This window comes from Malus domestica, chromosome 12 (assembly GCF_042453785.1).
Source record: "Malus domestica chromosome 12, GDT2T_hap1".
Lineage (NCBI taxonomy): Eukaryota > Viridiplantae > Streptophyta > Magnoliopsida > Rosales > Rosaceae > Malus > Malus domestica.
The window spans coordinates 3,808,447-3,835,416 of NC_091672.1; the positions used below are offsets into that span (position 1 = coordinate 3,808,447).

Consider the following 26,970-nt stretch of genomic DNA (forward strand, 5'->3'; position numbering starts at 1 on the left):
AGCACTTCACAAAATGTTGAATGTACCCCATATTAAAATTTAATATTAATAAATTATTTACCCTACTATGCAATTACAATTTTGACCTTATTAGGTTTAAAAAAATAAAAAATTTCTAAATACACCCCAAATCACTTTTAACGTATTATTTATCTATTTCAACTATCAAAACCTCTCACACCCTCCATTGTTGAATAAAACCCTAAGCAATGAAACTACAAACATGTTGATTGAGAAAAATTATTTTTGACCGGAACGTGAAATCAGTGTTTCGAAAGCTTTACATGAGGTAAGACTTCGTATTTTTCTTTGTTTTAGTGATTTCGACGACATCGATAATTATTTAATCTCACTCAATCTAATAATTCAAGAATTAGCACTTATGAATCTCATAATTCAAAAACCATGGCATGCGAACTGATTGCAGATTGAGTCAATGACATTCACAAGATGCTTTCTTGTAGGTCGACTTGGTTCGACCAAAATATGCACAAGAAAATGGAAACAACATAGTAGCTTTGAAATTATTATTATTTTTATTGAAAAACGTTCAAATGAATCTAAACATTTTTTTTCAAATCATTCAATTTGAAATCATTCGGCAAACTAACGTTCAGATGATTTGAAATCATTCGGCAAAATTAAAAATGAGTGTTACAATATTTGAGAAATGTAGGGGTGTATGTAGAAAATGTAAGTTGTATATTAAGAATGTGGGGTGTGAGGGTATTATGGGGAAAGAAGTGTGGTGTATTAAGATAATTTTTAATTGAAAAAGTAAATGTGGGGTGTATTAAGTATGTGAGGTTTATTCAACAACTTGTGGGGTGCTAATATAATTAGCCAAAAAAAACTGAGAATTAATTTTTATTATCCTGTTTTTTGGTTTGATATTGCACCAAATGCTTTATTAAGTCAATTTTAAGTCAGTCTAGCTTAATCATTGAAACTAGTCTAATCCAAAATAATATAGTACAACAAACAACCCATAAAGCATATATACGACCAAATGAACTGACACATGTGTGAGCAATTTTTATTTAACTTTTATTCACAAACTGATAAGCAAGCAACATTGCATTTTCATGGGATCATTGACGAAACCTTGACAATTTTTATCGTAGTTTATAAGGAAAAAGATAACTACACCCCCTGTTTTCACTCTATACAATCTTGTTTACTTTTGTTTGTTCGTTGTTTATGTTGGTTTGTTCAATATGATGAACAAATAAAATAAAAAAGGATATGTAAAAGGAGAAAAATGATGCGTGATTATTATTTTCTATTATATTATAATGAAAGCGATGTATTCACTTTATACTAAAGTTATACATCATTTAAAAGTGTTGGATTGCCCCAATGTATATGTCATTTCTCGTCAAATTTCTACATCCATTGTTAACACCTTCTCATTACAGAGTCTTTTTTCTTAGACCTTATGGTCTAATAATATTGTGGTTACTCACCGATCTTAGTTCAACAGTGTACAAGAAAGTACAACAACAAAAGTCGAATGACCACTTACTAATAAATTAAAATCGAAGAGTATGTGATAACAATTTCCTTAAATGATACGGTCTAGAAGAACGAGCCTCCTTTTTAAAATATTAATATCGTTTATAAATAATAATAAATAAATAAACAATGAGTCACCGTCATTTTTGAAAGGAGAAATTTTTTAGTGTATCGAGAACACAGGCTATTACATCAAACGTCATAATACAAGTGGTTGGATACTTGAAATTAAAATTTTCTACCACCTATGCTATAACACTTAGTGTATCAAGTTATGTTTCCGACATTTTGAAAAATTTGTCGAGATGTCATGGTTGCTTTTCGTGTTAGAAGGACCTAGTCATTCAAGTCAATTTAAGGCACCTTAAATGGGGCATGATGTAATTGAGGGCAGGCTTTATTAACACCAACTACCAACCACGGCCCATATCAATCCAATCGGCACGACCATTTGCATTCAATTGGGCTTTACCTTTGGTATTTTAAAAACCTTATAAAGATTGTGTCACGTAAACACCCCCTGACACCAACCAAAGGTCCAATCAAGGATTCAATACTATTGCTACCACCATTACTCAGCCACCATTACTCACCTGCATCATGACTTTTCATTACGTTCGTGCAGAATAACATTCAAACCCTAATTGTTCAGTGTTTGGTAAAGGGGGAAACAATAATCATGAACAAAGATAGGAGGGAGGACATAATAAGTTACCCTCACTTGGTAAAAATATGGATAGGAGTGAACAATATATAAAGAAGGCTAAACAGATTCAAGTCTTTTCGTCATTTTTTTATACAACGATATCGAGAGAAGGAATGTAGGATAAGTTACATAACAAGTCGGTCATAATTAGGTATTTAACTTACCATACATGAATCAAACCTAAAATATTTCACTTGTAAATTAGAGAAATACGTACCCTTAAACCGTAATGTTAGTGACAATTTTTTCGTCCCAGTTTTAAAAGGAGTTGTTATAACTTGGGAAGAGAGGAGAGAAAAAGGAAAATATGTTGTATTGTTCTTTTGTGTGTGTGTGTGGACTTAGCATAGTTGCTGTAATGTGCCAATATTAAGTTGAATTAGATGCATAATTTCAATAGACATTGGTATGAGATTACCATTTGATTAATGAGTTAATTTGTGCATTTTTATATTTTGAACCTGAACAATGTACATATGTTGGGCTAGAACACTAGCTACGGCCTCTTGAGGTTGCTGCAACAGAAATTGAAACCCTAATATCCTAGATTACAAATCAGCCACTTCACTTGTGTATATAGTTTTGCAGACAGTATTTCGATAACCTTATGACTTTATTCGCTTATTCCGTTTGCGTTCTACTCCAACTTTTCTAGCTAACTACTAAGCTTTCGAGGTTCCCTAGACTTATTAATCACTAATTAAAGTCAAGATAATGACAGTGAAATAAAATGCTACCTTAGAAAAGAAGAAAACCACATTACTGTGAATTAAGATATTTTGCAATATCATTCTATGTTTGATCGGGCCCAAGCTTCGGTGGCACCAAATTTAATATGTTTCCAGTTCTATACGGTTAGAGAAACGTGCATGGGATGGAACTATAATTAAAAGTGTCAAGATGAGAGTTTTGTATTCCCTTTAAAATTTGTTCGGTAGTGGACATTTTCGGCCAAAAAGAAATGTAAAATTTTCATTTTAACAATCTTTTATTTTGAAGATTATCTTATTTTAAAGTCTAAACTTTGAGAAGTGAAAACCGAACTTGAACGTAGATGCAAAAGTACAATGCTTTGATTAATTCGACTAAATTCAAGTCTAGATAAAGGCACATCTTCTATTGAACTAAGATCGGAATTTAAAAGTGTAGATAATAACATCCTAAACCGATTGGATAAATCATAAACGTATACATAGATTAGCAGTTGATTATCTTCCAACTTCTACTAAAGTAAGGCAAACTTCTATGCCCACACTTGTACGACTGTGTCCTGGATGCTGTACCAAAGGATAACCTTGTAGGGTTAGGTTACAAAAAGTCACTAATAATTGGAATTTCAGCATTCCTAAAGTTACTTAAACCCCCTAAAATGTCTTAAAAAGAAAGATTAAAGATTAAACTTTTCAAGAGAGGTCAACTTAAAGGCATGTCTTTAAGGGACAAGATTGGAGCAGTAGGGTTCTAACTGTCTTTTTAAGTGTCATGTCTTTTCCTTATATTATATTTTTCCCATGCTCATTGTTCCCACTATGTACCTCTTTACATGTCAGTCTCACATTTTGATGCTCTAAATCAAAATGATTAAATCTAGGGAATTTTAATGAAAAACTCATGTTACTGGTTATTTTAACGAAAAATCATATTTTTATACTAAAAAGTCAATCCTGATACTATTCACTTTATCTTTTATTTTGTTCTTATCGTTAAAACTTAAAGTTTTCAAATCATTTTCAGTAGTTTTTCTTTAAATCTATTGGCTTATAAAGGTGCCCAAATCAGTGACGTAGCCAGAATTTTTAAATAATGGGATCAGAATATCAATAAAAAAACATTTTTTGGGTAATTTCGTCAAGCACTTAGCAGGCACCTGCTAATTCCTAGCAATATATGGTGAAAAGTTTATGCCAACATGTCGACAACTACTATTATTTGTAGAGACTTGTCGAGGTTAGACACACGATTCTGTAGAGAAATGTTGAAGACTACCAATACTTAGAAAGACAAATATGATAGAATAAAATAGAAGAAGTAGGAGGATGCTGTTGTAATTTAATTTACTTCAGCTGTTTATAAAAGTCAAACACAATATACAAACGAACATACTTGAAGTTTTTTAAATTATTGGAATCAAAGACAACCAATAATCCTATAGGGTGCGTTTGGTACGCAGACGGGACGGAACAAAACGGGACGGGACGGGACGGAACGAAGGTGTAATTTTTGAAAAAGACATGGGGTATATTTGTCTTAAAATGGTAAAACATTGTGTTCCACAGACGTGGAACAAACCCGTTCCAGGGGGGGAGGTGGGACGCAAAAACACCCAAAATCTGTCCCGTGGAACAGCCCGTTCCACCCATTTTTGGCGCACCAAACGCGGGACAGAACGCCTCGTCCCGTTCCGTCCCGTCTCGTCCCACGTACCAAACGCACCCATATTGACCTTGCCACCGACCCAAATGGACTCGTATAATTGTCATATCCAGTTACAAACCCGGGTTCTTTGGTTCCACAAAAAGTTGAAGGCATATTGTATGTCTGTTAGAGGATACTAAAAATTAAAGTCGGCTATGCTCTCTTTCCGGTCGGTGATTCAGCTCATGCTTGATTATGTAATATGCTCATAAAACAGTGTTCATTTCTTTGGCTTGATTTGTTTCAATTATTATTTTTAATTAGGAAATTATTGTGCGTAATAGGTGGTATATATCTCTCTCTCTCTTTTTTTTTTTTTTTTTTTTAATCAAGTCAAGTGACGGGAAAGATAAAAAATATAGATCTGGTAATTACATGAAAGGATCTCATGTTTACTAATGAGTCAGTCAACTTTTTTATTTTTTATTTTATTAAACGTGTATTGTTTATGAAAATTAAGCTTAATGCTTTCTCCGATGAGGTGGAATTCCAAATTAGGTATTACAAGACCAAATGTTCATACGTCAGTAAGAGGGTCTAGATGTTACAAGACCAAATGTTACTAGACCCTTAGTAAGAGCTGCATTACTAATTTAATCTAAAGAGTTTAATAATTAGAACTCATTTTACTCATTTCTTTTAAGTATTTTGCATACATTTTCTCATCACCCTCCTCTTTATTTCTTGCTTGTCATGTAGTGTTTTCTTTCCGAGTGAATAATATTATCTTGTGGCAATTTCTCTTCTCTTACATTAGTTTCCATCACTGTAGCATCTCATGTCGTTCAGGGGAGTGGATCCTGTAAGCCTTATATGTACATTCTCATCTCTACCTAACACGAGACCTTTTAGGAGCTCACTGGCTTCGATTTCCATCGAAACTCCGAAGTTATGCGAGTTCGCGCGAGAGCAATCCTAGGATGGGTGACCCACTGGGAAGTTCTCGTGTGAGTTCTTAGAAACAAAACCGTGAGGGCGTGGTCGGGGCCCAAAGCGGACAATATCGTGCTACAATGGAGTCGAGCCCGGGATGTGATGGGGCCCAGGCCGAGATGTGATAATTTGGTATCAGAGTCAATCCCTGGACGGAAGTGTGCCGACGAGGACGTCGGACCCCGAAGGGGGTGGATTGTAGCACCCCACATCGCCCAGGAAAGTGGATCCTGTAAGCCTTATATGTATATTCTCATCTCTACCTAACACGAGGCCTTTTGGGAGCTCACTGGCTTCGAGTTCCATCGGAACTCCGAAGTTAAGCGAATTCGCGCGAGAGCAATCCTATGATGGGTGATTCACTGAGAAGTTCTCGTGTGAGTTCCTAGAAACAAAACCGTGAAGGCGTAGTCGGGGCCCAAAGTGGATAATATTGTGCTACAGTGGAGTTGAGCCCGGGATGTGATGGAGGTTCGGACCGGGATGTGACAATCACAACTTTTATGCTCATTTTCATGCGAAGTCTACTCCTCTTTAGTATTTTGTGTCCCGACTCTAAACTCTTCTTTTCACCTAATTAGACTAATGTGATATGTTACTTATACTAAATATCTTTTCTTATAAAAATAAATAATAAAAACAATTAACCATCATCTCTCTCACACATCAACTTTCAAATTTCATTAATGTAGATGTATCATCATCATCAATGTAAGAATTGAATGTGGTCTACTATAAGAAGGGTTTAGTCAAAATCTAAGTGATTGAGGGAATCTTCTTGCTCGTGGAAATACTTAAGTGCCTTCTCCTTCTTTTAAAATTTGAAGCAGGTCCATGCATATGCATCATGACTCTGTCCAACGTCTCTCTCCCCCTTAAATATATCCTCAGTTTATGAACAAGAAATATTGAAATTTTACAAGCAAAAGATAATGAATGCCTCCCTTCTCCTCCTGCCAAGTAAATTAATTGTAACACCATTAAATCAAATCTCTGTTTCAACAACTACACATTCACATCAAGTCAATATCTTTGTTTAGATCTTTTATAAGATAGTGGGAAACATCTTTCATCATCTAAATCTTTCTTTGGGCCAGAAATGTCAAAAAAAAAAAAAAAAAACTAATTAACTTGTTAAAATGGAGAATGGCTAGAGAGAGAGAGAGAGAGAGGAACGAATGCAACTGTAATTGTCTGTTACTGCAAAGCTAAACCAAAGTAAGATTTTCTTCCGATTCTTTTTTGTGAGAATCCTAAAAATCTTTTTTTAAAAAGATTTTAAGGATTCTTATATTTTAACCGTTCATTATACATAGTACGGTAAATTTTCGTTAAGTACTATTTATGCTTAATTTTAAATAATAAAAAATCAAATAATTTTTTACTGCACGATATATGATAAATGATTAAAATGTGAAAATTCCTAAAATCTCCGCAATTTAAAGCCGAAAGAATCCAAATCCTTTGGTATATAGGCTTGTTACAGATAGAGTCAAGTGGGTCTTCGTTATCGTGGCTTGTGCCCATCTGATGGCTGCATAAAGTTCACTGTATTGAGGAGTTGTTAATGCCTTAAAAACATCAAATCACTTTGGTCTAAGTTTTCCATTTCAAGCACATGGTGACATTTGATAAAGTGATATATTTAGAAGTGTGAAAAATAAATTAGTATCAGACTCATTATTCACAAAATTTAAATTTAAAAATTTTCAATTATAAATGAAAAAAAAAAAATCACACCATAAGTGACAAGTTTATGGTGATATTTAAAATTGCTAATTTAGTTGATAATACCTATTTTTTTCGTTTAGAAAATAATAAACACATACATTTTTTACCTCTCATACATTTTGTTTAATTTCATCTGTTATTCTCGTTCAATTTTTTTAATTTGATGGCTTGACATTAAGAAAGTTTAGTGTGCAACGCTTTTTTTTTCATTGTTAATCGGGAAGTCTTATCACAACGGAGAATGATTCTCTACCCTCCTCATCTCTTTACCCTTCCATGCTCTCCTATTTGAACGGTTATGGTTAAGCCACATCAACATCTTATATTGATTTTTTTATATAGAGAAAATAAGACAAAAAGCAATGTGTGAGAGGAAGGAATGGAAGAGAATGAGAATATGAGGGTAGATAATCCTCCTCCTATCACAACACCTTGCACATTGATACACTTCGAATATTGGACATCCCCTCCTTTTTATAACCTTTACATTAGTGAGTTTTCTATCAAGTTGCTTATGAATATATATATATATATATATATATATATATTTTTTTTTTTTTTGACTCTTTACATGTAAAGAGATTTTTTTTTTTAATTTGTGTATTTTTTTTGTGTATTCTTCATAAATAAGTTTTGCATGCATGTAACTATTTAGTGTTTAAAAAGTTTTAAAGTTTATAAATGAATTTTTATATTTTACTATGCTATGGGTACTTATCATAAGTATTTGATGATTAATTTGAAGTGTTGAAGCATATGTCTCGCATAAAAATCTTATGCAGTTAAATTAATTCTTTTTATAATGATGGTTCCACTACTTGCAATGAGATATTTTTTTAAAGAAGCTGCACACTTTTAGATAAAACATGTGGTTCTACTACTTGCAATGAGATATTTTTTAAGAAACTGCACACCTTAAACTCGGTGTTGATTAGTAATCGGTCGCAAAATCTTCTCTCAAACTTTGACATGAAGTCACATTGCTTGAAAGCTATACATTTTTTTTTTTTTTTTTGAGGTGGAGGGAGAGCCATGTTCGTTTATGCAAATAGATAATCAGTTGTTGATGTTAGAGGAGAAACATACGGCAGAGAAGACGAGCCGGAGAGATCGAAAGCCAAGTTGCAAGTGTGTGATTAATAAACCTAGAAGGAGCCAAAAATATATTGGAGTGTTGGAAAATGTATAAAAGATATGTCGGTCATAGACATTTCTATTCTCTCTTCTCACCACGGCCGGTCCAAGTCCAGTGCAGGCAGGGTTATCATTTGGGGCTCAAAATAATTGGGAGTATTAAAATTATTAGGATGGTATATTTATTTATGTTTTCATAAGAGTATAAATTTATAAAATTTGGGTCAATGACAAAGAAATTTAACTAAAACTAGTGGTTTTGTTGTTTGAAATTAATGAGGAGGTCTTGGATTCAAAACACCATGTGTGTGTATTTGCTTTTCAATTTTTACAAATTTCTTTTCATAAGAGTATAAATATATAAAATTTGGCTAAATGATCAAGAAGTTTAATTGGAATCAATGGTTTCTATTGTTTACAATTAACGAGAGGTCCTAAGTTCAAAATGCTAAGTACATGTTTATTCTTTTCAATTTTTACGAATTTTGTTTGGTTGTTAATTTATTTTTAATTAGTAGCTAGTAGCTATGTGGGTTGTTATTTTTAAACATTTGTCCCAATTCAAGTCTAATCTTCAACAAAAAGTAATGTGTTGACCAAATTTGCAAATCAGATGACGTGTCATTAAAATGCTTAATTTAGCACCCATTTATTACTTATACATATCAATTAAAGACTCAAAAACATCATTATTTTTTTAGTCTCATATTGACAAGGTTAGTAAATAAGAAAAAAAACACTCACGGTTTATACAAAAACACTTTAAAAGTCAGATGGAAAACAAAACTCATATCTATCTATTTGTAAACTCGATGTTTTTTTGTTTCCTTCTCACGATACAAAATAAATTAGTTTTTCCGTGTTTCTAAATTATTAAGTTTGAAGTGTTTTTCTAAATATAATTTTATCGATATCTTATGTGTGAAAATAAATAATTTTCTTATATAAAATGATAGCATATTTTATTACGTCGCTCTGAGCATAAAAAATCCCTAGACTGGCCTGCTTCTCACAAATAAAATTGCATAAAACAACTGGCTTTCACCACTTCCAACTCTCTGTAATAATTATAATCCAAATCCCAATGCCTATCTTTCTCCCCCAACAATGCCCTAACTTCTTGAAACTTGCCCTATTTGACCAACCCAACTTACACTCCTAGAGATAATACATCAACTCGATCGTTTGATTTATTATTAGGATTGGATAACACTTGTTTAAACTCTAATAACTTGGGTTTATTTAGTGACAGTTCGCTATAAGTATGATACTTGTTATCAAAATTATCGATTTATTGAAATAACAGCCTTCGGACTTTGCCTACCTTTTTCTTGAGATACATAGGTGCATTACTTATAACTTCCTTGTTCGTAGTCAATGCAGATTCTGAATTGTCTTTCATTCCAAGACATAATTTATATCCGAAATTATTTTATAAAAATAATCGCTTAAGGACAAGAGAAATGAGCCATTTTAATCATAATATTTGTACAATGCACGCATAATATATAAGTATGAAGTATATTGTCCCTTATTTTATAGAAGATTAGCTCTTCTCAAAGAATGCTAAGTCCACTCTAATTAAAACTTATTACAAGCATATATATATATATATCATGCTTCAACAACATCAGCCAGCAAATTTCACTTCAAAGATTACCACATAAGATATAAAATCAGAATTGTTGCGCTAAAAAAATTCACGAAGACATTCTAACTGTAAATTTTATACAGTAATGTTTTAGAAGTGAAAGGTAAAAATGTATAACAACATACACACAAATATTTTATATATATTCTTTTACCATGTTACTATGTAACAAAAGTCATGATCCAACATTATATCATCCCACAATTTACTTTATTTTGTACTCTAGGAAAGTGGTAAAATACAATAAAGGTCGTACCCAGTGCACAAGGCTCCCGCTTTACGCAGGGTCTGGGAGAGGTGAATGTCGGCTAGCCTTAAACAAATATAAAATCGTATCCATAATTCATATGAGATTTGATTAATCGAAAATATTTCTTTACATTACATGCACCCCCACAACCTTACAAAGGACCTTAAATAACTTGATTGAATCCCCTTGTCTTTTATCTTAACACGACATGTAACTGGAAACTCAATCTCTCAATCCCCCTTTGCACGTGCAGCAGATACAGCTTCAGCTAGTAGTCACGTGACTTGTTGTTCGCAAAGTGCAGCAACGTCGAACCTCCAGACCTGACAGAGAAAACAGCATTCCAGATCTCAGTGAATGCCCTGATAATAATGCCGTGGTTGCAGGGCGAGTTGAGCTGCAGGAAACAGTTGAGAAGCTCCCGGAGATCGTCTTTCGAGTATATCTCGTTCTCCAGTATCATCTGTAGCATCGAGTGTCGAAAGTCCAAGTAAGGGTCGCCGGAGTCTTTCTCCACAGCCACGCTCTCGCTGCCGATTCTACCGAAGCCCCTGACGGGCCTCGTGGCTTTTGCGTCGGAATTTGTGACTAAAAATGGAGCACAGTCGTCTTTGTAGACTTTGTTGTTGTTGTTGTTGTTGCGTGGGGTTGAAGAAGAAGAAGAAGAAGGAGGGAAGTGGTTGTAGTTGTTTTGTTTTAGGGTTTTGGAGGAGGGTTTAGGTTTAGGGTGGAATATTTGGAAGAGCTTAATAGGTTTTCTGCAGCTGCATCCCATGTCGACCGTGACTTTGCTCAACCGGAGCTTTCTTCTGGTTGTTGTAGGCATCGTGTGTGTTTTAGAGAGAGCGATAGAGAGAGAGGTTGAGTTTAGTTTAGTTGGGGAAGTGAGTGAGAGTTGTTGGGATAATAGGGGATTTGACTATAAATGTTCATGTGAGCTCCTGAAGGGTCCCCTACATGCTAAAATGACTGTTCTGTGAGTTTATTCCAGTGACAGTCTCGTCTAAACCGCACAATTTGACTACGAAAAATATGCACTTGACGTGTTGCTTTCTAGTCATCAATTTTACTACGAAAAATATGCACTTGACGTGTTGCTTTCTAGTCATCATGGTGCGGATAAATTTTTAGTTGTGACGGAACACGGATGGTATATCACGTATTTTTATGTAAGTGGTGGAAAATTTTAATTTTTAAGTTATTAACCTTTTAACACACATAACCCATCATTTATACAGGGACACGTGATGTAACACCTCATATGACGGTCATACTGAAAAATCTCTCCAAGTGTGGTACTTCTTGATGGTTGGCGCTGTCAGTAGGCCAGTGAATTTGTACGCCATTTGTTAACGCGACACGACACAAAAATAATAAGTTTTAGCGTGAGTTAGTTTGTTAGTTAGATGGTTATAGAATCATTTTAAAAAAACCAGATAAGATATCGTTTGTTAAATCTAGATATTAGACATGATAATTTCCTGCATGACGCGTTAACCCAACACGACACGACTTGTTAACGAATCACGTTGTTATTTAGTCATTTGTTAAGAACCCATTAAGATAATGGATTTGACACGACACGATCCGATAAGATAACGTATATGACACGAAAACAACCCGTTAAGATAACAAATATGACACAAAAATTACTTATTAAATTAATAGATATAACACAAAAAGGGCAAACACCATCCGATTGCTAGGCCTACTCTCAAGTGATGCAAAGCTAATAATTAAATGACTGCTCATTGTCACATCTATACACCTCCTAATGTTAGAAAATGATGTAAAGATAATTTCCCTACTTCATTTTCATGGTTAATTGTAGATAAAATTAAGAATCTTTATGGTCAATAATAATATTACTTCACCAAAACAAAAAATTATAGTTCAGGATGAGTAATACTTATATTGTAGCCACTTACAAGTCTCACGTAGATAAATCCTTCATAAATCTTACTTATGCTAATCAATAAATATAGTACAAATACTTCATACAAATTTGATGCTTGAGATAGTGAGAGAGGGACATACAACCGGTTACACATAAAAATCCTCCGCTGTCCCCAACCAGATAGCATAAGTCCATTCTTGTATGAGAGATGGATAGGGAGAACAGATATACAACCGGTCATACAAAAGAATCTGCCCTTTTCCACAAGTAGGCAGCTCAAATCTATTCACTGCTTCTAGTATAACTAATCAAGCAACAATCAAAACTTTAAGACTTATTTTATTTATTGACTTATCCATCCAAATGAAAGTCTAATATTTGCATCCTAAAGACAAACATGGTGGGCTAGGTTGAGCAGGTATATCTATGATGCTTGATTGTTCTTGATCAAGCCTGCTACATGCTCAGCAACCCACAATGAGCCAGCCTCAGTGCAACCAAAAGCATGAGTGTGGCCCTCTCTTTCAATTGATAGAGCAACATCCGGGACCTGCTTGGAAATCTGGGACCCACAGAAATACAAAGTAGAAAGATGCCCGGTAAGGCATATTAGAAAATGCCAAAAGCAAAAGCAAACCAAAGGGAAGTGAAATTTGCACGCCATTTTACACCTTCTGCACACATTTTCTTAATTACGGCACTCTGATTCTCTTTTGATTTGTTCAATCTAATAGCTAGAAAAAAGTAAGGTGCGCAAGAGGTGAAAAAGGGCATTCAAAAGTTATCTCCGCAAACAAAATTGCGACACGCTTAACACTCAATAGCATCAACTGCAACCATTTTATCTCTCTTTTTACTAATGTGCATGACATTAGCAGCAAATATTCAATCTGTATATTAAGAATTCTGACCATATCTTGTATCTGCTTGGAAAGAAAGCCAATACATTGGTCATTTAAAGCTTATGAATCAATGTTTATCCAGGACAAACTGTAATCGTATACTTTTCTAACATGAAAACCATAAGAATCAGCATACACCTTGTGATTGACATGTAATGATAGGAATCATCGTTGAAACATCACATAAGGCAAACAAAACTGGTTCGATGAGATGACCCCTCCCTCATATTTGATGTTCGCGCCAACAAACTCCACAGACTAAATTTTAATAAGGGATCAGAAATGCTAAACGTTTGGAGTCTCGAAACATCTTCTATCTCCAACCAATTTAATCTCATAGCAAAAAAAATTCCTCTTCTTAGCAGTGCCTAGGTGACTATATTACAAAGCAAATAGTCCTTCGTTAAACATGATCGGTTCTCTAAAATTTATCGATGACAGGAAAAATATATACATTCACCAAGAGTGAGTGAACAAAGTATGTGTGAAAACCTTCCATGCTCCTGATCTTCCTAGATTCCTACTCTCGTTGTATTACTCTCATGGTTATATTTCTATTACAGATCGAAAAAACGAAAAAGAGATATTTCATGCGAGAAGCACTGGGAGTTAAAGGTATCTGGGAATCTCAGGGGTCTGGAAGGTCATGAAACTTACCATATAATTTTTAAAGCATAAATGCATTCGCAACAAATTCATATGCACAAAGGGGCAGGGAAACAATATCCCTCTTAAATCTTATTGACACTTGACTTCCAAACTCAACATTGAAAAGAACTCCTTAAATTACCTCTTCAAACATTTGCAATGGACCCCAGTGATCATCAATGCCGAACAAAAATGCTATTTTGTGCTGGTTTCCCCTCATGAATGCCCAATCTGGTGTTGCTGAAAGCTGACAGTGGAGTCCTATGGTAAGCACAAAATATGTATATCACAGTTCTAACTTTCCTAGATGAACCATGCAGCAATTTTAGTGTTTGTTGAAGCTGAAGAGACTATATATGCAAAGAGAATATCATGTCTTAACAAAAAAATAGTGTTGTGTAGAATACATAGTCAAACACCATCATGGTAACTTTTCAGTCAAATATATAACTTTCTGTTAACACGAGGATAACAGATTGAATGCATACATGATTACCAAATTACCAATTAGGAAAGAACTCATTCGTATCGCATCAAGGATGCAGCCAGTAGATGCAGTAGCACAAAACCAATATACATTTAAAAGTAGGAACTAGATTTTCGAAATGTGGATGGGAATCTAAAGGGAAGTAATAGTTGCATTTTCATGATCACCATTAAAGCATGTGGAGGTAATAACTCTATTTTCAGAGAGGATGAAAATATCAACATAAAAGGAGGAAGCGGGTGAAAAAAGTTTTACTATTTACAAAACCCCATGAACCATGTTAAAGTTTCAGTTTAATTTGGAAGTCAGTGACTACAGTTTTCGAAAAACAATATTAGTAACTTTCATGAACAATTACAACTAAAATCTTAAATTTACAAAAGGGCAAGAGTTTTACCTCTCTGAATTCTGTCATTGCCATGAAGAGGACATTCCGCATGGTATGGTACTACAAGTACACAAATCAAATGTTCATGGAAAAAGATTCAAAACACATGCACAATAGCGTGCACACAGTCACGCACAAAAAACACACTGCTTGATGGAGGCAAATAGTTTAATCAGTGGAACATTGGTATAAGTATAAGCTCCTTCATAATAAGAAATAACCAGAAAAGAAAAGATTTTTGACGTTTTTGAAAGTATGTATGACCTAAGAAGCCAACTTCACCAATCTATTACAAGACAGACCTTTACCTTTACCAAGTGAGAGCAAGTAGCCTCAACTGCAGTAGCTGACCAGGGCTTCCCAAGGAATGTGGTCACAATTAACCTCAACAATCGGATAGGAAACAATCCCAAGGGTGCAACAATTAAGCTCAAGACAACACTTAGAATACGGGACCTGAAACACACTATTCTGTATTGTTAATCTCTATGAATGGCTACTGTTACAACTAATATCACTAGAATGAGTTTTAAAAGAACCCGCCAATATACATTAGGACCAAGTGAGAATTCCAATGAATGGTTAAAAACAGGAGATGTTATTGGCACTCTAAAGAAGTCATCCGGCATTCCTCCCACATAAACTAGAAACTCAACTTGGAGGAGAGTAGGATGACTTTTTGGATTGTCAATAACAGTTCCCTGAACAATTCATCAACTGTCAGTTTTCTCATTGAATGTTCAACCTTTATTGTCGCATAAGTGAAACCAACAAAACTAAACAGACACCACTAGTAGGCATGAAATATAAAAGCAAAACCAAAGGTACCAGCCACAGGAAAAATTTCATTATAATAACTGCCTATTGCTTGTGCATGAAGCACACTAATGCATAGGACAGAACAAAAAACACGCATAAAAAAGAAAGAATTTTACGCTGCAAGCTTCCTGATGAAAGACTGCTGTACAGATTGTCGGTTTAAGGCCAAAAAAGGATATAGTCCAACACAAAATGTCACCTACAATTCCATAAAACATGTAGCAGGTTCTCTGTAGTCAGAAGCCTATGGGTGGTAGTAATAGTATGACAAGTGACTGAGTGAGTAGCAGACAACATTGTACAAGGTTGTTGTCACCTTCTCTGGAGACTTCCGGAACATTTCTAGAGATATATATGAACCAATAGAGTGCCCAACCTGCAGGAAACTAAACTTCAGCTTTTTTTATAAGATAATCAAAGTCAGAAACAAAAAAAAAAAATTTCAATCTTTTTTTCATGTAACCCTGTGGATGAATTGGTGATCACAGAACTTGTTGAGATCACCACCTGACAAAACAACTTTCGAACACAAAAAAAATCATGGTATACTAATAATCCTAGTTCAGAGCCAGGAAATGCTGACAGATCTTCATCACCTAACCATTGATCGAAGGCTAAAACACACACATATTCAAGGATTACTAAAAATCTACACAGGAGAAATACCATATGGATAACACCCGAATGAAAAAAACCAGAGCAAGAGAGGGCACTTGATCACAAAGCTTATGTTCTTAATACAGAAATTTGAGAACATAGTTGCATATAGTCATGAAAAAAAAACCCTACTCTCAGTAAACAATCACACACAAAAACTGAAACAAGAGAACATTTTGTGTTGACAATGGGAAATGCTTCGTATACTAACACTTAGACTAAAAAAAACATCGAAGCAGCTTCTGATCAAAGGGTGCTTGATTGTTAAGTAAAGATGGATGTGTATTTGCAATATCACTAATGTATATGCCACCAATAAGTTTAGCAGATACAGATTCACTGATAAGTAATTGCTACAGAACTCAAATGCAAGAGATATCCAACTTGGTCCAAGAATCTTAAGGTGATTTAGGACCAGAATAAACAGATATTGCACTTATACGCCCCTCTTCTCCACACAGCAGACATTAAACTGAAAAAAGCACAAATTGGAGATAGAAAATTATCACACCAGTAATATAGGAACTTCATTATTTTGCAACTCCTGTTTGACGAAGTCCATCTGCAAGTACAAATTTAATTAGCAGTCAAAACTGTATGTGACACTCTACACTTTTTTATTTTATTGAGGAACCAGACACTATTATAACTAATAAGTTCCAATATAGACAAATTGGTGGAAGAGTGCCATTAGGAAAACTATTGAAATGGAGTTTTGAAAAATAAAGGTAAGATCTGGAAGTCAAAGTTGGATTCTGTTTTAAAAGAGAAAATGCATGGAATTGGAATGACATGAAAAACTGTACGCTCAGAAGCTCAATTCAGATATTTGGATTCAAAATTCAGTCATTGTTAATACCAGCAGATCAACTACAACGCATTTGATTTGTCAGGCAATGACATTCAATATGTTTCACTCCATTATGCAGGATATTAAACCACCACACCACCAACTTGAGGTGTACCACAAATCTCTGATCTCTCTTATCCGGCCAACCATTTCTCAAAAGCAATAAAGCAAGCAGAGTTTACCTTATGATCAATTTGTTCTTGTAATGAGAACAGCCTTCCATGCTCCCAGTTCTAACAAAAAGAGAATACTATTTAACAATCATGCCCATGCCACAGATTGCTGAAGCATAGATATATATTGCGTGTGATATGAAAAACACAGTAAACCATTTCTTAGGCTGAAGGACCATAAAAAGATCAAATATCTGATTAATGAATGATACAAATGTCATGAAAATAATATTAAACTAAAATAGAAAGGCAAAGCCAGACTTGCAAGAACTATAGCATATTTATTATGGAAGGTCAAAATCCCAACTTGCGTGCATAATTGGTTGAAATCTACTCGTACAACCATCTTAAAAACCTTTGTAACTTTCAGATTCAGAAACATGTAAACCTGAGGCCGATAAGATGACCACCACCCTTTTATCACTAACCCAAGACATATACCATTGTTCCTTTAAAAACGTAACTAATGACACCCCTACTCAGCTTGTTTTAGCGCTGCTCTCCAAGAAAAAGGCAACAAGACCTGTAAGTGGCTTTCAGCTCATACATCTGTGATCTGTCCAAATTAATTACCTTTAACTAAACAAAGATCAAAGAGACCTTTTGCTGGTTCACTTCATGCACTCCAACTGATAAAGTATTTCAATTTACAAATATTTTGAAGCTCGGGACTACAATATATTCTGCGAATCGTCCCTAATTTTTATTTGTCTTCAGTCTTCACATACAGAGAAATTAACATATTGCTAATTGAATAGACGAAACCTTATTAAAGCTAAGATAGGATTAGCCACAAAAACCAAGGGTTAACCATATTTTATGTTCATAGAATTTCAGTAGGCTTTACAATGGGCAGCCACAAAAACATACTCATCATCAGTTGCAAGGGAAAGAAAAGTACAGCATTAATGATCAGGAGCAACAAAGGCAAAGAAGTGAAATTTGATGCAAATGGTAAACGAGTATGGCCTAAGCTTGTATAAGCAAAATGTAATACCTTTTTGGTGTGAGATATATGCCCAACAGCTGATGATAGACACAAGAATGCAAACAAATTAGCATATTTTTTACACTTTCCGAAACGCTTAACTAATAATAACATACAACAAACACCAAAGTCTTGCCTGTCACAGAAGCAGTTCCACCCAGCAACTCATACAGCGACTCCACAAAGTCTTTGTAAAATGAAACAACACCTACAATACCGAAAACCCAAATCGTAACTCTCAAAATTGAATCAATCCCACCCACACAAACACAAAAACCCACCTGGATTTCCAGGTATAACAAGAACATGCAATGCTGGATTGTCAGCAGGGATCTCCAGTATTTCAGTGGTGAAACTGAAACAAAGAAAAACCCAACTAACAAAACAATCGCCACTAAAACTATCACACACCACAAAGAATTTGGAGCCAAAAAAGTAAGAACCTTGACACATTGCATATACGAAACGTAGCACGCCTCTTCACTCGAATCGCTTCAGATTCTGAATTTTCCTGCTCACCCATTTCTCTGCTTCCACGGTATAATCTGTAGCTTGCCCTTGGCCTTATATAACTAAAAAATATCGATAACGGAGTTTCACTTCAGAATTTAGATGTATGTCCTACAATACAAAAATCTCACATAGGAGAACAAAATCAAATATCAACGTCTAATTACATCGACGTTTTTTGTGATAAAACCAGATTTGCGGTGTTGTGCAGGTGGTAAGGTACAAGTTAAAGGACAATATCGGTGTGATCGGACTATACAGCATCCAATTGCTACTGCCTAAAAAGTGTAGGAATTTACGAAGGCCTCGTACTTGTTTAGGACAATTAATTCATAATTTGAAAACCAAAGTTGTAGGCTTTGTGGATGGGTGGGTGTAAGAAACAGAGACGTTACCTGAAAGAGGGTGAGATAGGAAAGAGCCCAAGAGAAAAATAGGAGGAAGCTATGAACAAATTAAAGAAAATGAAGGGGTGTGTAAAAATTGTTCTATGGATATATAGTTATGAATCAAATTGTAGAATATGCGCTCTCAAGAATCTAAAAGAACTTGCCAACAAATTTAAGTCACTTCAAAGGCAATGTATGGTAGAACTAGAAGGACTCATCTAGCTTAAATAAAATGAAATTTTTGTAGTGTAACATGTGTTGCTAATTTACGCGTTCTAATATAGTTACGACAAGTTTTCGTTGGAGATTTTATTGTTGTGCGGAAGCACACCTACGAGTGCAACACTCACGAGTCGATATTGCTGATATTCCCTCCACTTTAACCGCTCAAAAGAAACAGGTTTGGAATTTTACTAAAAGGCCTCAGCAATATGTGTGTGTGGTACCTTTAGGATAGATGACTCTCCTCATCCACCGATGTGGGACTCCAATCATAGCTATAATCTCGGCCACCAAACCCAACAATTGTTGGTACTAAAACGGTGAGTTATGTTGGAATTTGTTATTAACTAGAAATTCTAACTTTCATACATTAATTTTTTTTCGTTCCAATTTCATATATAAAGTGAAGATTGTGTGACATTTTCATACTTCCGTTAGCGGTTTTTTATTCTTCATCATTTTCAGTGCTTGCTAACTTTTAAATTGCTGATAACAATTATGTTTTGTGATATAAATAATCTAAAAAACATATATTATTAATGAACACCCGTCGCTGCCTTGCCATTTCAGCTAGTGTGGTTTCTTCGTTCTTCTGCTCTAATTGGAAGCCAAATGCAAGGTTGACGTTTCTTTTGAGCAGGTCATTCAATGGCATCCCCCTCACCAAGACGTTATAAGGTAAACTTGGATGGTTCTGTCACTCCGGAGAGAGTTGATGTTGCCTTTGTGTCAAGGAATTCTGAGGGTCAGGTTATTGGTACTAGTGCTTTCAACCTAGACGAAGTAACTATTTCAGTGGCTGAGGCTATGGGTTTGAGGGAAGGATTAAGATGTGCCAGACGTAAAGGCTTCAAAACATTCTGGTGGAGGGAGATTCCAAGTTAAAACTGAATTGAGCAGGTGGTAATTACCAAATTAAAGATAATATCGACGTTGAAAGTGAAGTTCCCGGCCCATCTCTCTGAAAATTTCAACAAAATCGACATCCAGAGGCCCCCCAAAGAAGGAGCTGTTTGCTGCCATGGAGGCCGCCGCTGTGAAGAACTGGGGGAACAGCTCTTGGGCAATGGAGATTGGGCTTCGTGCGTAACTTAACTATTTGCAAATTATGGGCTACCGTTTGTGGTGGATTACAAGAGGCCTATTCCATTTTATTTATATTTAATGGAAAACTCTGAAATAAATGAAAATACTGACAATATTTTACACGTGCTAACAACTTAGAGCTTTCTTGTCAAAAGATTTTTCAATGAGTCTGAAACATAATTATATAATGTCATGTAACGTATCAGTTCGTGTTCTAAGCACATTGAAAAATATCTTCTTCTTGTCAGTATCCACTGCCGGGTGGATATTCACGTTTTGCCACCTGGCATTTTTGCTCATTTTATTGTGTTTGTATTTAAAAATTCTTAATGACAATAAAAAAAATCTTAATAAATTCACTAAAAGTTAAAAAAATAATCCAAAAATTGCTACGGACTTGCTACTATTTTGCCTTTGTGCATGAGGCTCTTAAACCTCATTTTGATGTAATAAAATAAAGGGTTTTTTGGACATTAATCCTTGCAAAAGATTAAAATTAAAAAAAAAAACTGGTGCTAGATTAAATATTCAATTTAATCCCTTGAGTGTACTTTTATCAAAATTTACATTCAATTTTTGTTATTTAATGTGTATTTTTATTTAATCTCTCCATATTAAAATTTAATTTTATTAATATGCACATATTTAGTTTTTTTTAATTAGAAATGAATGTAAATGAGAAAATATTAAAAAAAATTTGTGATACAAAAATATATAAATACATAAGTGTTCAGAAATGATTGTGCCAAAATATATAAAATTGACTTTTTTGTACCGAAATATTTGTACCTACATGATTGTACCGAAATATATTATAATGAACCTAAATGTATGTACCGAAATGTATTATATTGAATTAATATACCTAAATGTCAATACCGAAATGTATGTACCTAAATGTCAATACCGAAAATGTATGTACCTAAATATCAATACCAAAATGTATGTACCTGTTTGGGCCCAAAATAACAGTTTGGGCCGAGGGAGGAATCACTTTCGGCCCGGGAAGACGTACGGCGAGAGGGTCATGGGGCGTTCAGCTCATGGGCTTCTAGGCCTAGGTCGGTTAAATCAGAGTGCAAGTCGAGTCCTAATACAATAGGGACCCTCGACGAGATCAGTAAAACTAGAAGGCGAATCCGGCTCAGTTAAGGACTAGATTCGTAGTCCTAGCAGAGATAGGACTGATCGAGGTAATGTTAATCCGGAGAGGGAAACCTAGTTCGAATAGGATTGGAACTCGGGCTCGGTGTTCTGCTACTATAAATACAAGACATTCAGCAATGAAAAAGGCTCCTGCAAATCAACACAAAAATTGCCCTGCGCAAACTCTCACAACTTGAGATCTTTTTCTTTTCCTTTTTCGCTGACACCTCTTCCGTTGGCATCAACAGCACTGTGGAAGCAACCGGTGATATCTTAAGTCGGCATAGATAGCTCTGTCACCGTAGAGTCGGTCGGTCTCGCAGTATCTTCCGTTGGCATCAACAGCACTGCGGCGAGAACGGTCGATTGCCTATCCAAGTCTCGGTCGAGAAGGGTTTTCAAATCCTTGTTGGTCGAGGTCATCTCATTAGCCTTCTCGGCGAGGTGAGGTGTTACAGTTATTACATTCGGCACATTGTAAGCCGAATTCGGTTCGTGAACTTTGTAAGAAATAGCAGCATTGTCTTCAGGCTCGAGAACCCAAGAGGCCGAGACGCTTTCCTTTCTCGGCCGCAATCGCAAGACGCAGAAGTCAGTAGCGCGACCCAATGCAGCATCATCAAATTTACTCCTCGGCCGAGCCTCGGCCGACGAGTTGGCACGCCCCGCAATCACCGAAAGACGTAGTTAGCTTAGAATATATTCGGCCTGCGCGCCACGTAGGCTTTGTAATTTCTAGGGTCAACATTTTGGCACGCCCAGTGGGACCCAGTGCTAAACTACGAAGTTCATGCCAATTGAAACACGATCGGTAAAAAAGAAAACAGCTATGGGAAAGTCGACAGCCGATTTACCGAGTCAGAGCATAGGACAGAGTGTGCCACAGGCGCAGAATCCCCTTAGCGTTGGTACACCTGAGTCCACGAGCGCGACTCGCCGAGAGAGAGAACTTAATCTCGGCGGTCAACTCCGTGGTTTAGAGATCCCTAACAGAAACACGTGCGTTCTTAATGAAGGGATAATAGAGGAATGTGACGAGGATGGTGGTGAAGGATCAGACCCACCAACGAGGTCGTTTCTCCGAAAGCGACTGGACGAGCAGTCTCGGTCAGTCGAGCAGACGTTCAGTCGAGGCATTGACAAGCTGCATGACGCGATACTTAGTGCCAATGATCGTCAAACCAAGCTGCTCGAAATGCTGGTTAGCCAAGTTGGTGGCAGCAGGCCTTTCGATCTTCGCCAACCTTGTTTACCAGAAAACAACCCGGCACCGATTGTACCGGCCGGGCCTATTCCTGCCCTGCTCAAACCAATTAACTTGGAGAAAGGAGGAGGGTCGAATAGTAGGTCAGACGGGACTGACCAGAGGGTCGAAGCAACACCTGTTGATATGACCGAAGTTCAGCGGATGATTGACTCGGCCATGAAGAAAGGGCCGAAGTTTCCTAAGTTTATTCATCCGTACCCAGCTTACGTGGAATCGTTTGGGTACCCGAAGGGTTTCAAGATCCCAGATTTTAGTCTTTTTGCCGGTGAATCGTCTTTATCTTCGTTGGAGCACGTGGCTCGTTTCACTGCGCAATGCGGAGATGTCAATAGTGACTTTCATAAGTTACGGCTATTCAACTTCTCATTGACCGGCTCGGCATTTGCTTGGTACATTAATCTACCCCCCAATTCCGTCCAGAACTGGGAAGAGTTGGTCGAGAAGTTCCATGAGCAGTTTTATCGACCAGGGATGGAGATGTCAGTTTCTTCATTAGCAAGGATGGCTCAGGCATCTGATGAATCACCAATGGACTATCTCACTAGGTTCAAATCGGCCCGGAATTGGTGCCGAGTGCCCTTACCCGAAGTCGAATTCGTCAGGCTTGCTTTGAACGGCCTCGACGTCGAATATAAAAAGAAATTCCTGGGGGCAAACTTTCGGGACATGTATGAATTAGCCCAGCATGTTGAACAGTACGACTACTTGCTCCGTGAGGAGAAGGTTTCGAAAACGCCATCTCGGGGGACGTTGTACAAAAATCCTACTGTCAGCTATGCGTCAACCGAGGATGAATGCGTCAGTGTGGATGCGGCTGAGATAGTGATAGATAAGCCATACGTTTGTAAGGCATTAACTCAGGTTGATTCTAGAGAAGTCAAAAGTCGCTCGGCCGCTGAAGGAGTGTTGAAACCATCAAAGGTCTATACTTTTGATATTACCAAGGCTGATGCGATCTTCGACCAACTATTATCCGCAAGAATTATCAAGCTTCGGCCCGGTCACAACATTCCTAAGGCCGAAGAGCTTAAAGGGAAGGTGTATTGCAAATACCACAATTCAAGCAAACATACGACAAACAATTGTGTCGTGTTTCGCGACAACGTTCAAAACTGGATTGATAATGGCAAACTGAAATTCCCCGAAAAAAAGATGAGTGTGGATACTGATCCATTCCCCACGGCAACAGTAAACATGGTCGACGCGTACCTACCCAAGGACAAAGGGAAAGGCAAGGCTAAAGTGGTTGAGACACAACGCCCGCGGAATCAGAATGTTCGGCCACGGTTCATGGCCGATTTTCGTTCAAATAAACCACCTACGGCTTTAACGGGACCCGCTATTGTCAAATCTATGATGGATTATAGTACTGATGAAGATAGTGGAACGGCGGTTTTGTGCAGGAAATGTAGAGCGAAGGTCGACAGTGAATCAGAGGAGAAGCCTTCTTCGGAGCCTGTGGCCGCAACTCGGCAAAAGGTAGCCAATGAAGGCCACCATCACGGGGTTTTTGAGAGGCTCGGTCCTAAAGTACGGATGGAAGATACACCCCCGGTCAGGCGACGCCTTGATTTTGATGCTTCATTTTATGACGATGTTTACTATAAGCGTAATTCTAGCAGTTCAGGATCATCACGGAGTCAAAAGACCTTCAAGCCTCCCGAGCCTAGAGATCAACGTTGGTATACATACCATTCTTCGAAGGGCGTTTACACTGCGTTGTCCAAATCTCAGAAACGCCGGCATCAACGGATAGATTGCATGGCTCGCCGACAAGCAGCCCAAGAAACTTCGGCCCCTAAGTGGCGACCGAAGGATACAGTTGCCACTAATGAAAAGCGACCACCTCCACCAATTATGACAGAGTTGGCTCAGGGGAAACGGCTGGTCGATCAAGACGTCGAGACCATGTTTGAAGAAGCTGATAAGCGGATCAAACTTCTCATTCGACCAAGGGAAATGAAGGCACGTGTTGAACATTTCAGGCAAAAGGCCGAAATCAAATTATCCCCGCTAGCTATACAAGAGCCTTTGGTCAAAATTCGACGGAATTTGCACCCCCCGTTCCTTGGGGAGTCTTTGGAGTATATGCGAGAATTTCATAAGGAACATTCGGCCAACGATTTGTATGGTTTGCCGAAGGCATGTCAGGACACCATTGATCTTGTCTTGACTTGTCCGGATGCTGAGCGGATCATCCAGAAGACCTCAGATCCAGGATTGAAAGCAAGGTTCCAGCACATACGAGAAGCTCGTGTCTTTGGATTTGAAGTTGACCCGTATACCGATATCGATGTCGCTGACCTTCCTTTCTCGCTAGAGGACCTTCAGTATTTACGGTATCACTTTGAAGTATTTTCGGCGGTTTCTCTCTTCGGCCTTACGACCGATGAAATCGCCCGTATTGCCCGTCTGGATGCTTATCTCGACACTAGGGATGCTCGGCTACACTACCAGGAGCAGGTTCAGGTCTTGACCCCAAGCTCATTGTCAATCTCGACCTTACCTGAGGCGGTCACGCAGAGCCAACAAGTGGCCGAAGCAGCTCCGCCGAGTGACATTATTGAAGGGACGGAAGAATCTCGTTGTCCGACTCTGACGACAACTGAGTCCGTAGTCGCTAACCAACCGAACGAGGAAGGTCTCGACCAAATGGGCCCGTCAGTCCTGGATAATATGGAAATTAGTATGGTCCATGTATTACCTGCCGATTTTCAATCAAGCACGGCTCAACCAAATTTCCTCGATGGAGATGTGGTTGTCGAGGAACCTGGCCATGTTGATTTTATATCGATTGCTGAAGGCGAGTCAACAGCAAAAGATGATAGTCTAAAGGCCGCTTTGGCCGAATTGTTCCCTCGTTTATCATCGGCCAAGCTTCACCATTTAAAGCCATTGTATGTAACGGCACACATCGAGGGATATCCGGTTTCTAAAGTTTTTGTCGATTGTGAAGCTACTGTCAATATCATGCCCCTGAACATCATGAAGGCCTTACGCCGTTCAAATGACGAGCTTATTCCGTCAGGGATCACAATGAGTAGTTTCGTCGGCGATAAGTCCCACACCAAATGTGTGCTTCCGTTAACTGTGAATATTGCCCGTCGCACCCATATGACCGCCTTTTTCGTGGTTGATTCCAAAACCGAGTATAATGCACTGCTCGGCCGAGATTGGATTCATCAAACCAGTTGTATTCCTTCCTCATTGTACCAAGTGCTTGTCTTTTGGGACGGCAAATCGATCACTGTTCATCCGGCCGATAGCCAGCCCTTCGAAGCCAACATGATTCAAGCACGGTATTATGACGATCACGTCGGCTATATTACGTTGCAAGGCTTCAATGAAGAGGGACGGCCGACTCGGATTTCCGTTCAGAAAGCTATCGAGGTTGGTGCCGAGACTGTCCAGCAGGATTCGGCAAGACTCGGATTAGCTAACTTTCTCCCCGAAGCCGATGTTTGACACCGATCGGGAAGCACGCAGGGCCGCGGTTTCATTTACTATGGAACGACTGCTGGCCCATTGGTATACGATATCTAAACAACCAAATTCAGGCGTCAACCTCGTCGAGTTCCTTGCTGAGGGAGATAATGGGCCTGTATTATCTTTTGATAAAATTCGAGCCGCCCCGGCCGAACTCGAAGATCATCGGCCCCTTGTTAAGGACCCTTTGGAAGAAATTAATGTTGGGACGGCCGATGACCCACGACTTTTGTTTATTAGTGCGTTACTTCCTCAACAAATGAAGGACGAGTTGCGGGCCTTGCTTACGGAATTCAAAGATTGTTTTGCTTGGAGTTATCATGAAATGCCCGGCTTAGATCGTGCTTTAGTCGAGCATGAATTACGTATTAAGCCCGGATTCAAGCCTTTCCGTCAGCCACCTCGTCGATTCTCGACCGAAGTACAACTCAGTGTTAAGGACGAACTAGTTCGGCTTTTGAAAGCTGGGTTCATTCGGACAGCTCGATATGTCGAATGGTTGGCGAATATTGTTCCTGTATTAAAGAAAAGTGGTGCACTGCGCATCTGTACCGATTTTCGCAATCTGAATCTGGCAACGCCCAAAGATGAGTATACAATGCCGATTTCAGATCTGTTAATCGATGCCGCGGCGAATCATGCGATCCTATCTTTTATGGATGGACATGCCGGATACAACCAAATATTTATTGCCGAAGCCGATGTGCACAAAACTGCTTT

At 37.5% G+C, this 26,970-nt stretch overlaps 2 protein-coding genes across 5 annotated transcripts; both read right to left on the reverse strand.

Annotated features, from left to right (window-relative positions):
- Positions 1–10,418: 10,418 nt before the first annotated feature.
- Positions 10,419–11,241, reverse strand: LOC114820195 (transcription repressor OFP6-like). Its single transcript, XM_029090681.2, has one exon. The coding sequence runs from the start codon at positions 11,159–11,161 to the stop codon at positions 10,604–10,606; it is 558 nt and encodes a 185-aa protein (XP_028946514.1). The 5' UTR covers positions 11,162–11,241; the 3' UTR covers positions 10,419–10,603.
- A 1,032-nt stretch (positions 11,242–12,273) lies between these two features.
- On the reverse strand, positions 12,274–19,224 carry LOC103442731 (uncharacterized). 4 transcript variants are annotated; one of them, XM_029090472.2, is made up of 13 exons: positions 19,050–19,190; positions 18,588–18,765; positions 18,426–18,499; positions 18,281–18,352; positions 18,154–18,182; positions 17,166–17,216; positions 16,645–16,695; positions 15,793–15,852; positions 15,593–15,675; positions 14,966–15,113; positions 14,667–14,717; positions 13,925–14,029; positions 12,274–12,794 (listed from the first exon to the last, which is right to left on the reverse strand). In XM_029090472.2, exons 2-13 carry the CDS (start codon positions 18,665–18,667, stop codon positions 12,657–12,659), a joined length of 942 nt encoding a protein of 313 aa, XP_028946305.1. In that variant the 5' UTR covers positions 18,668–18,765; positions 19,050–19,190; the 3' UTR covers positions 12,274–12,656. The 4 variants fall into 4 exon arrangements, with proteins under 4 accessions (XP_028946305.1, XP_028946306.1, XP_028946308.1 ...); XM_029090473.2 differs by having other exon boundaries at positions 18,588–18,716; positions 19,050–19,189; XM_029090475.2 differs by lacking the exon at positions 18,426–18,499 and having other exon boundaries at positions 18,588–18,716; positions 19,050–19,224.
- Between the last annotated feature and the right edge of the window lie 7,746 nt (positions 19,225–26,970).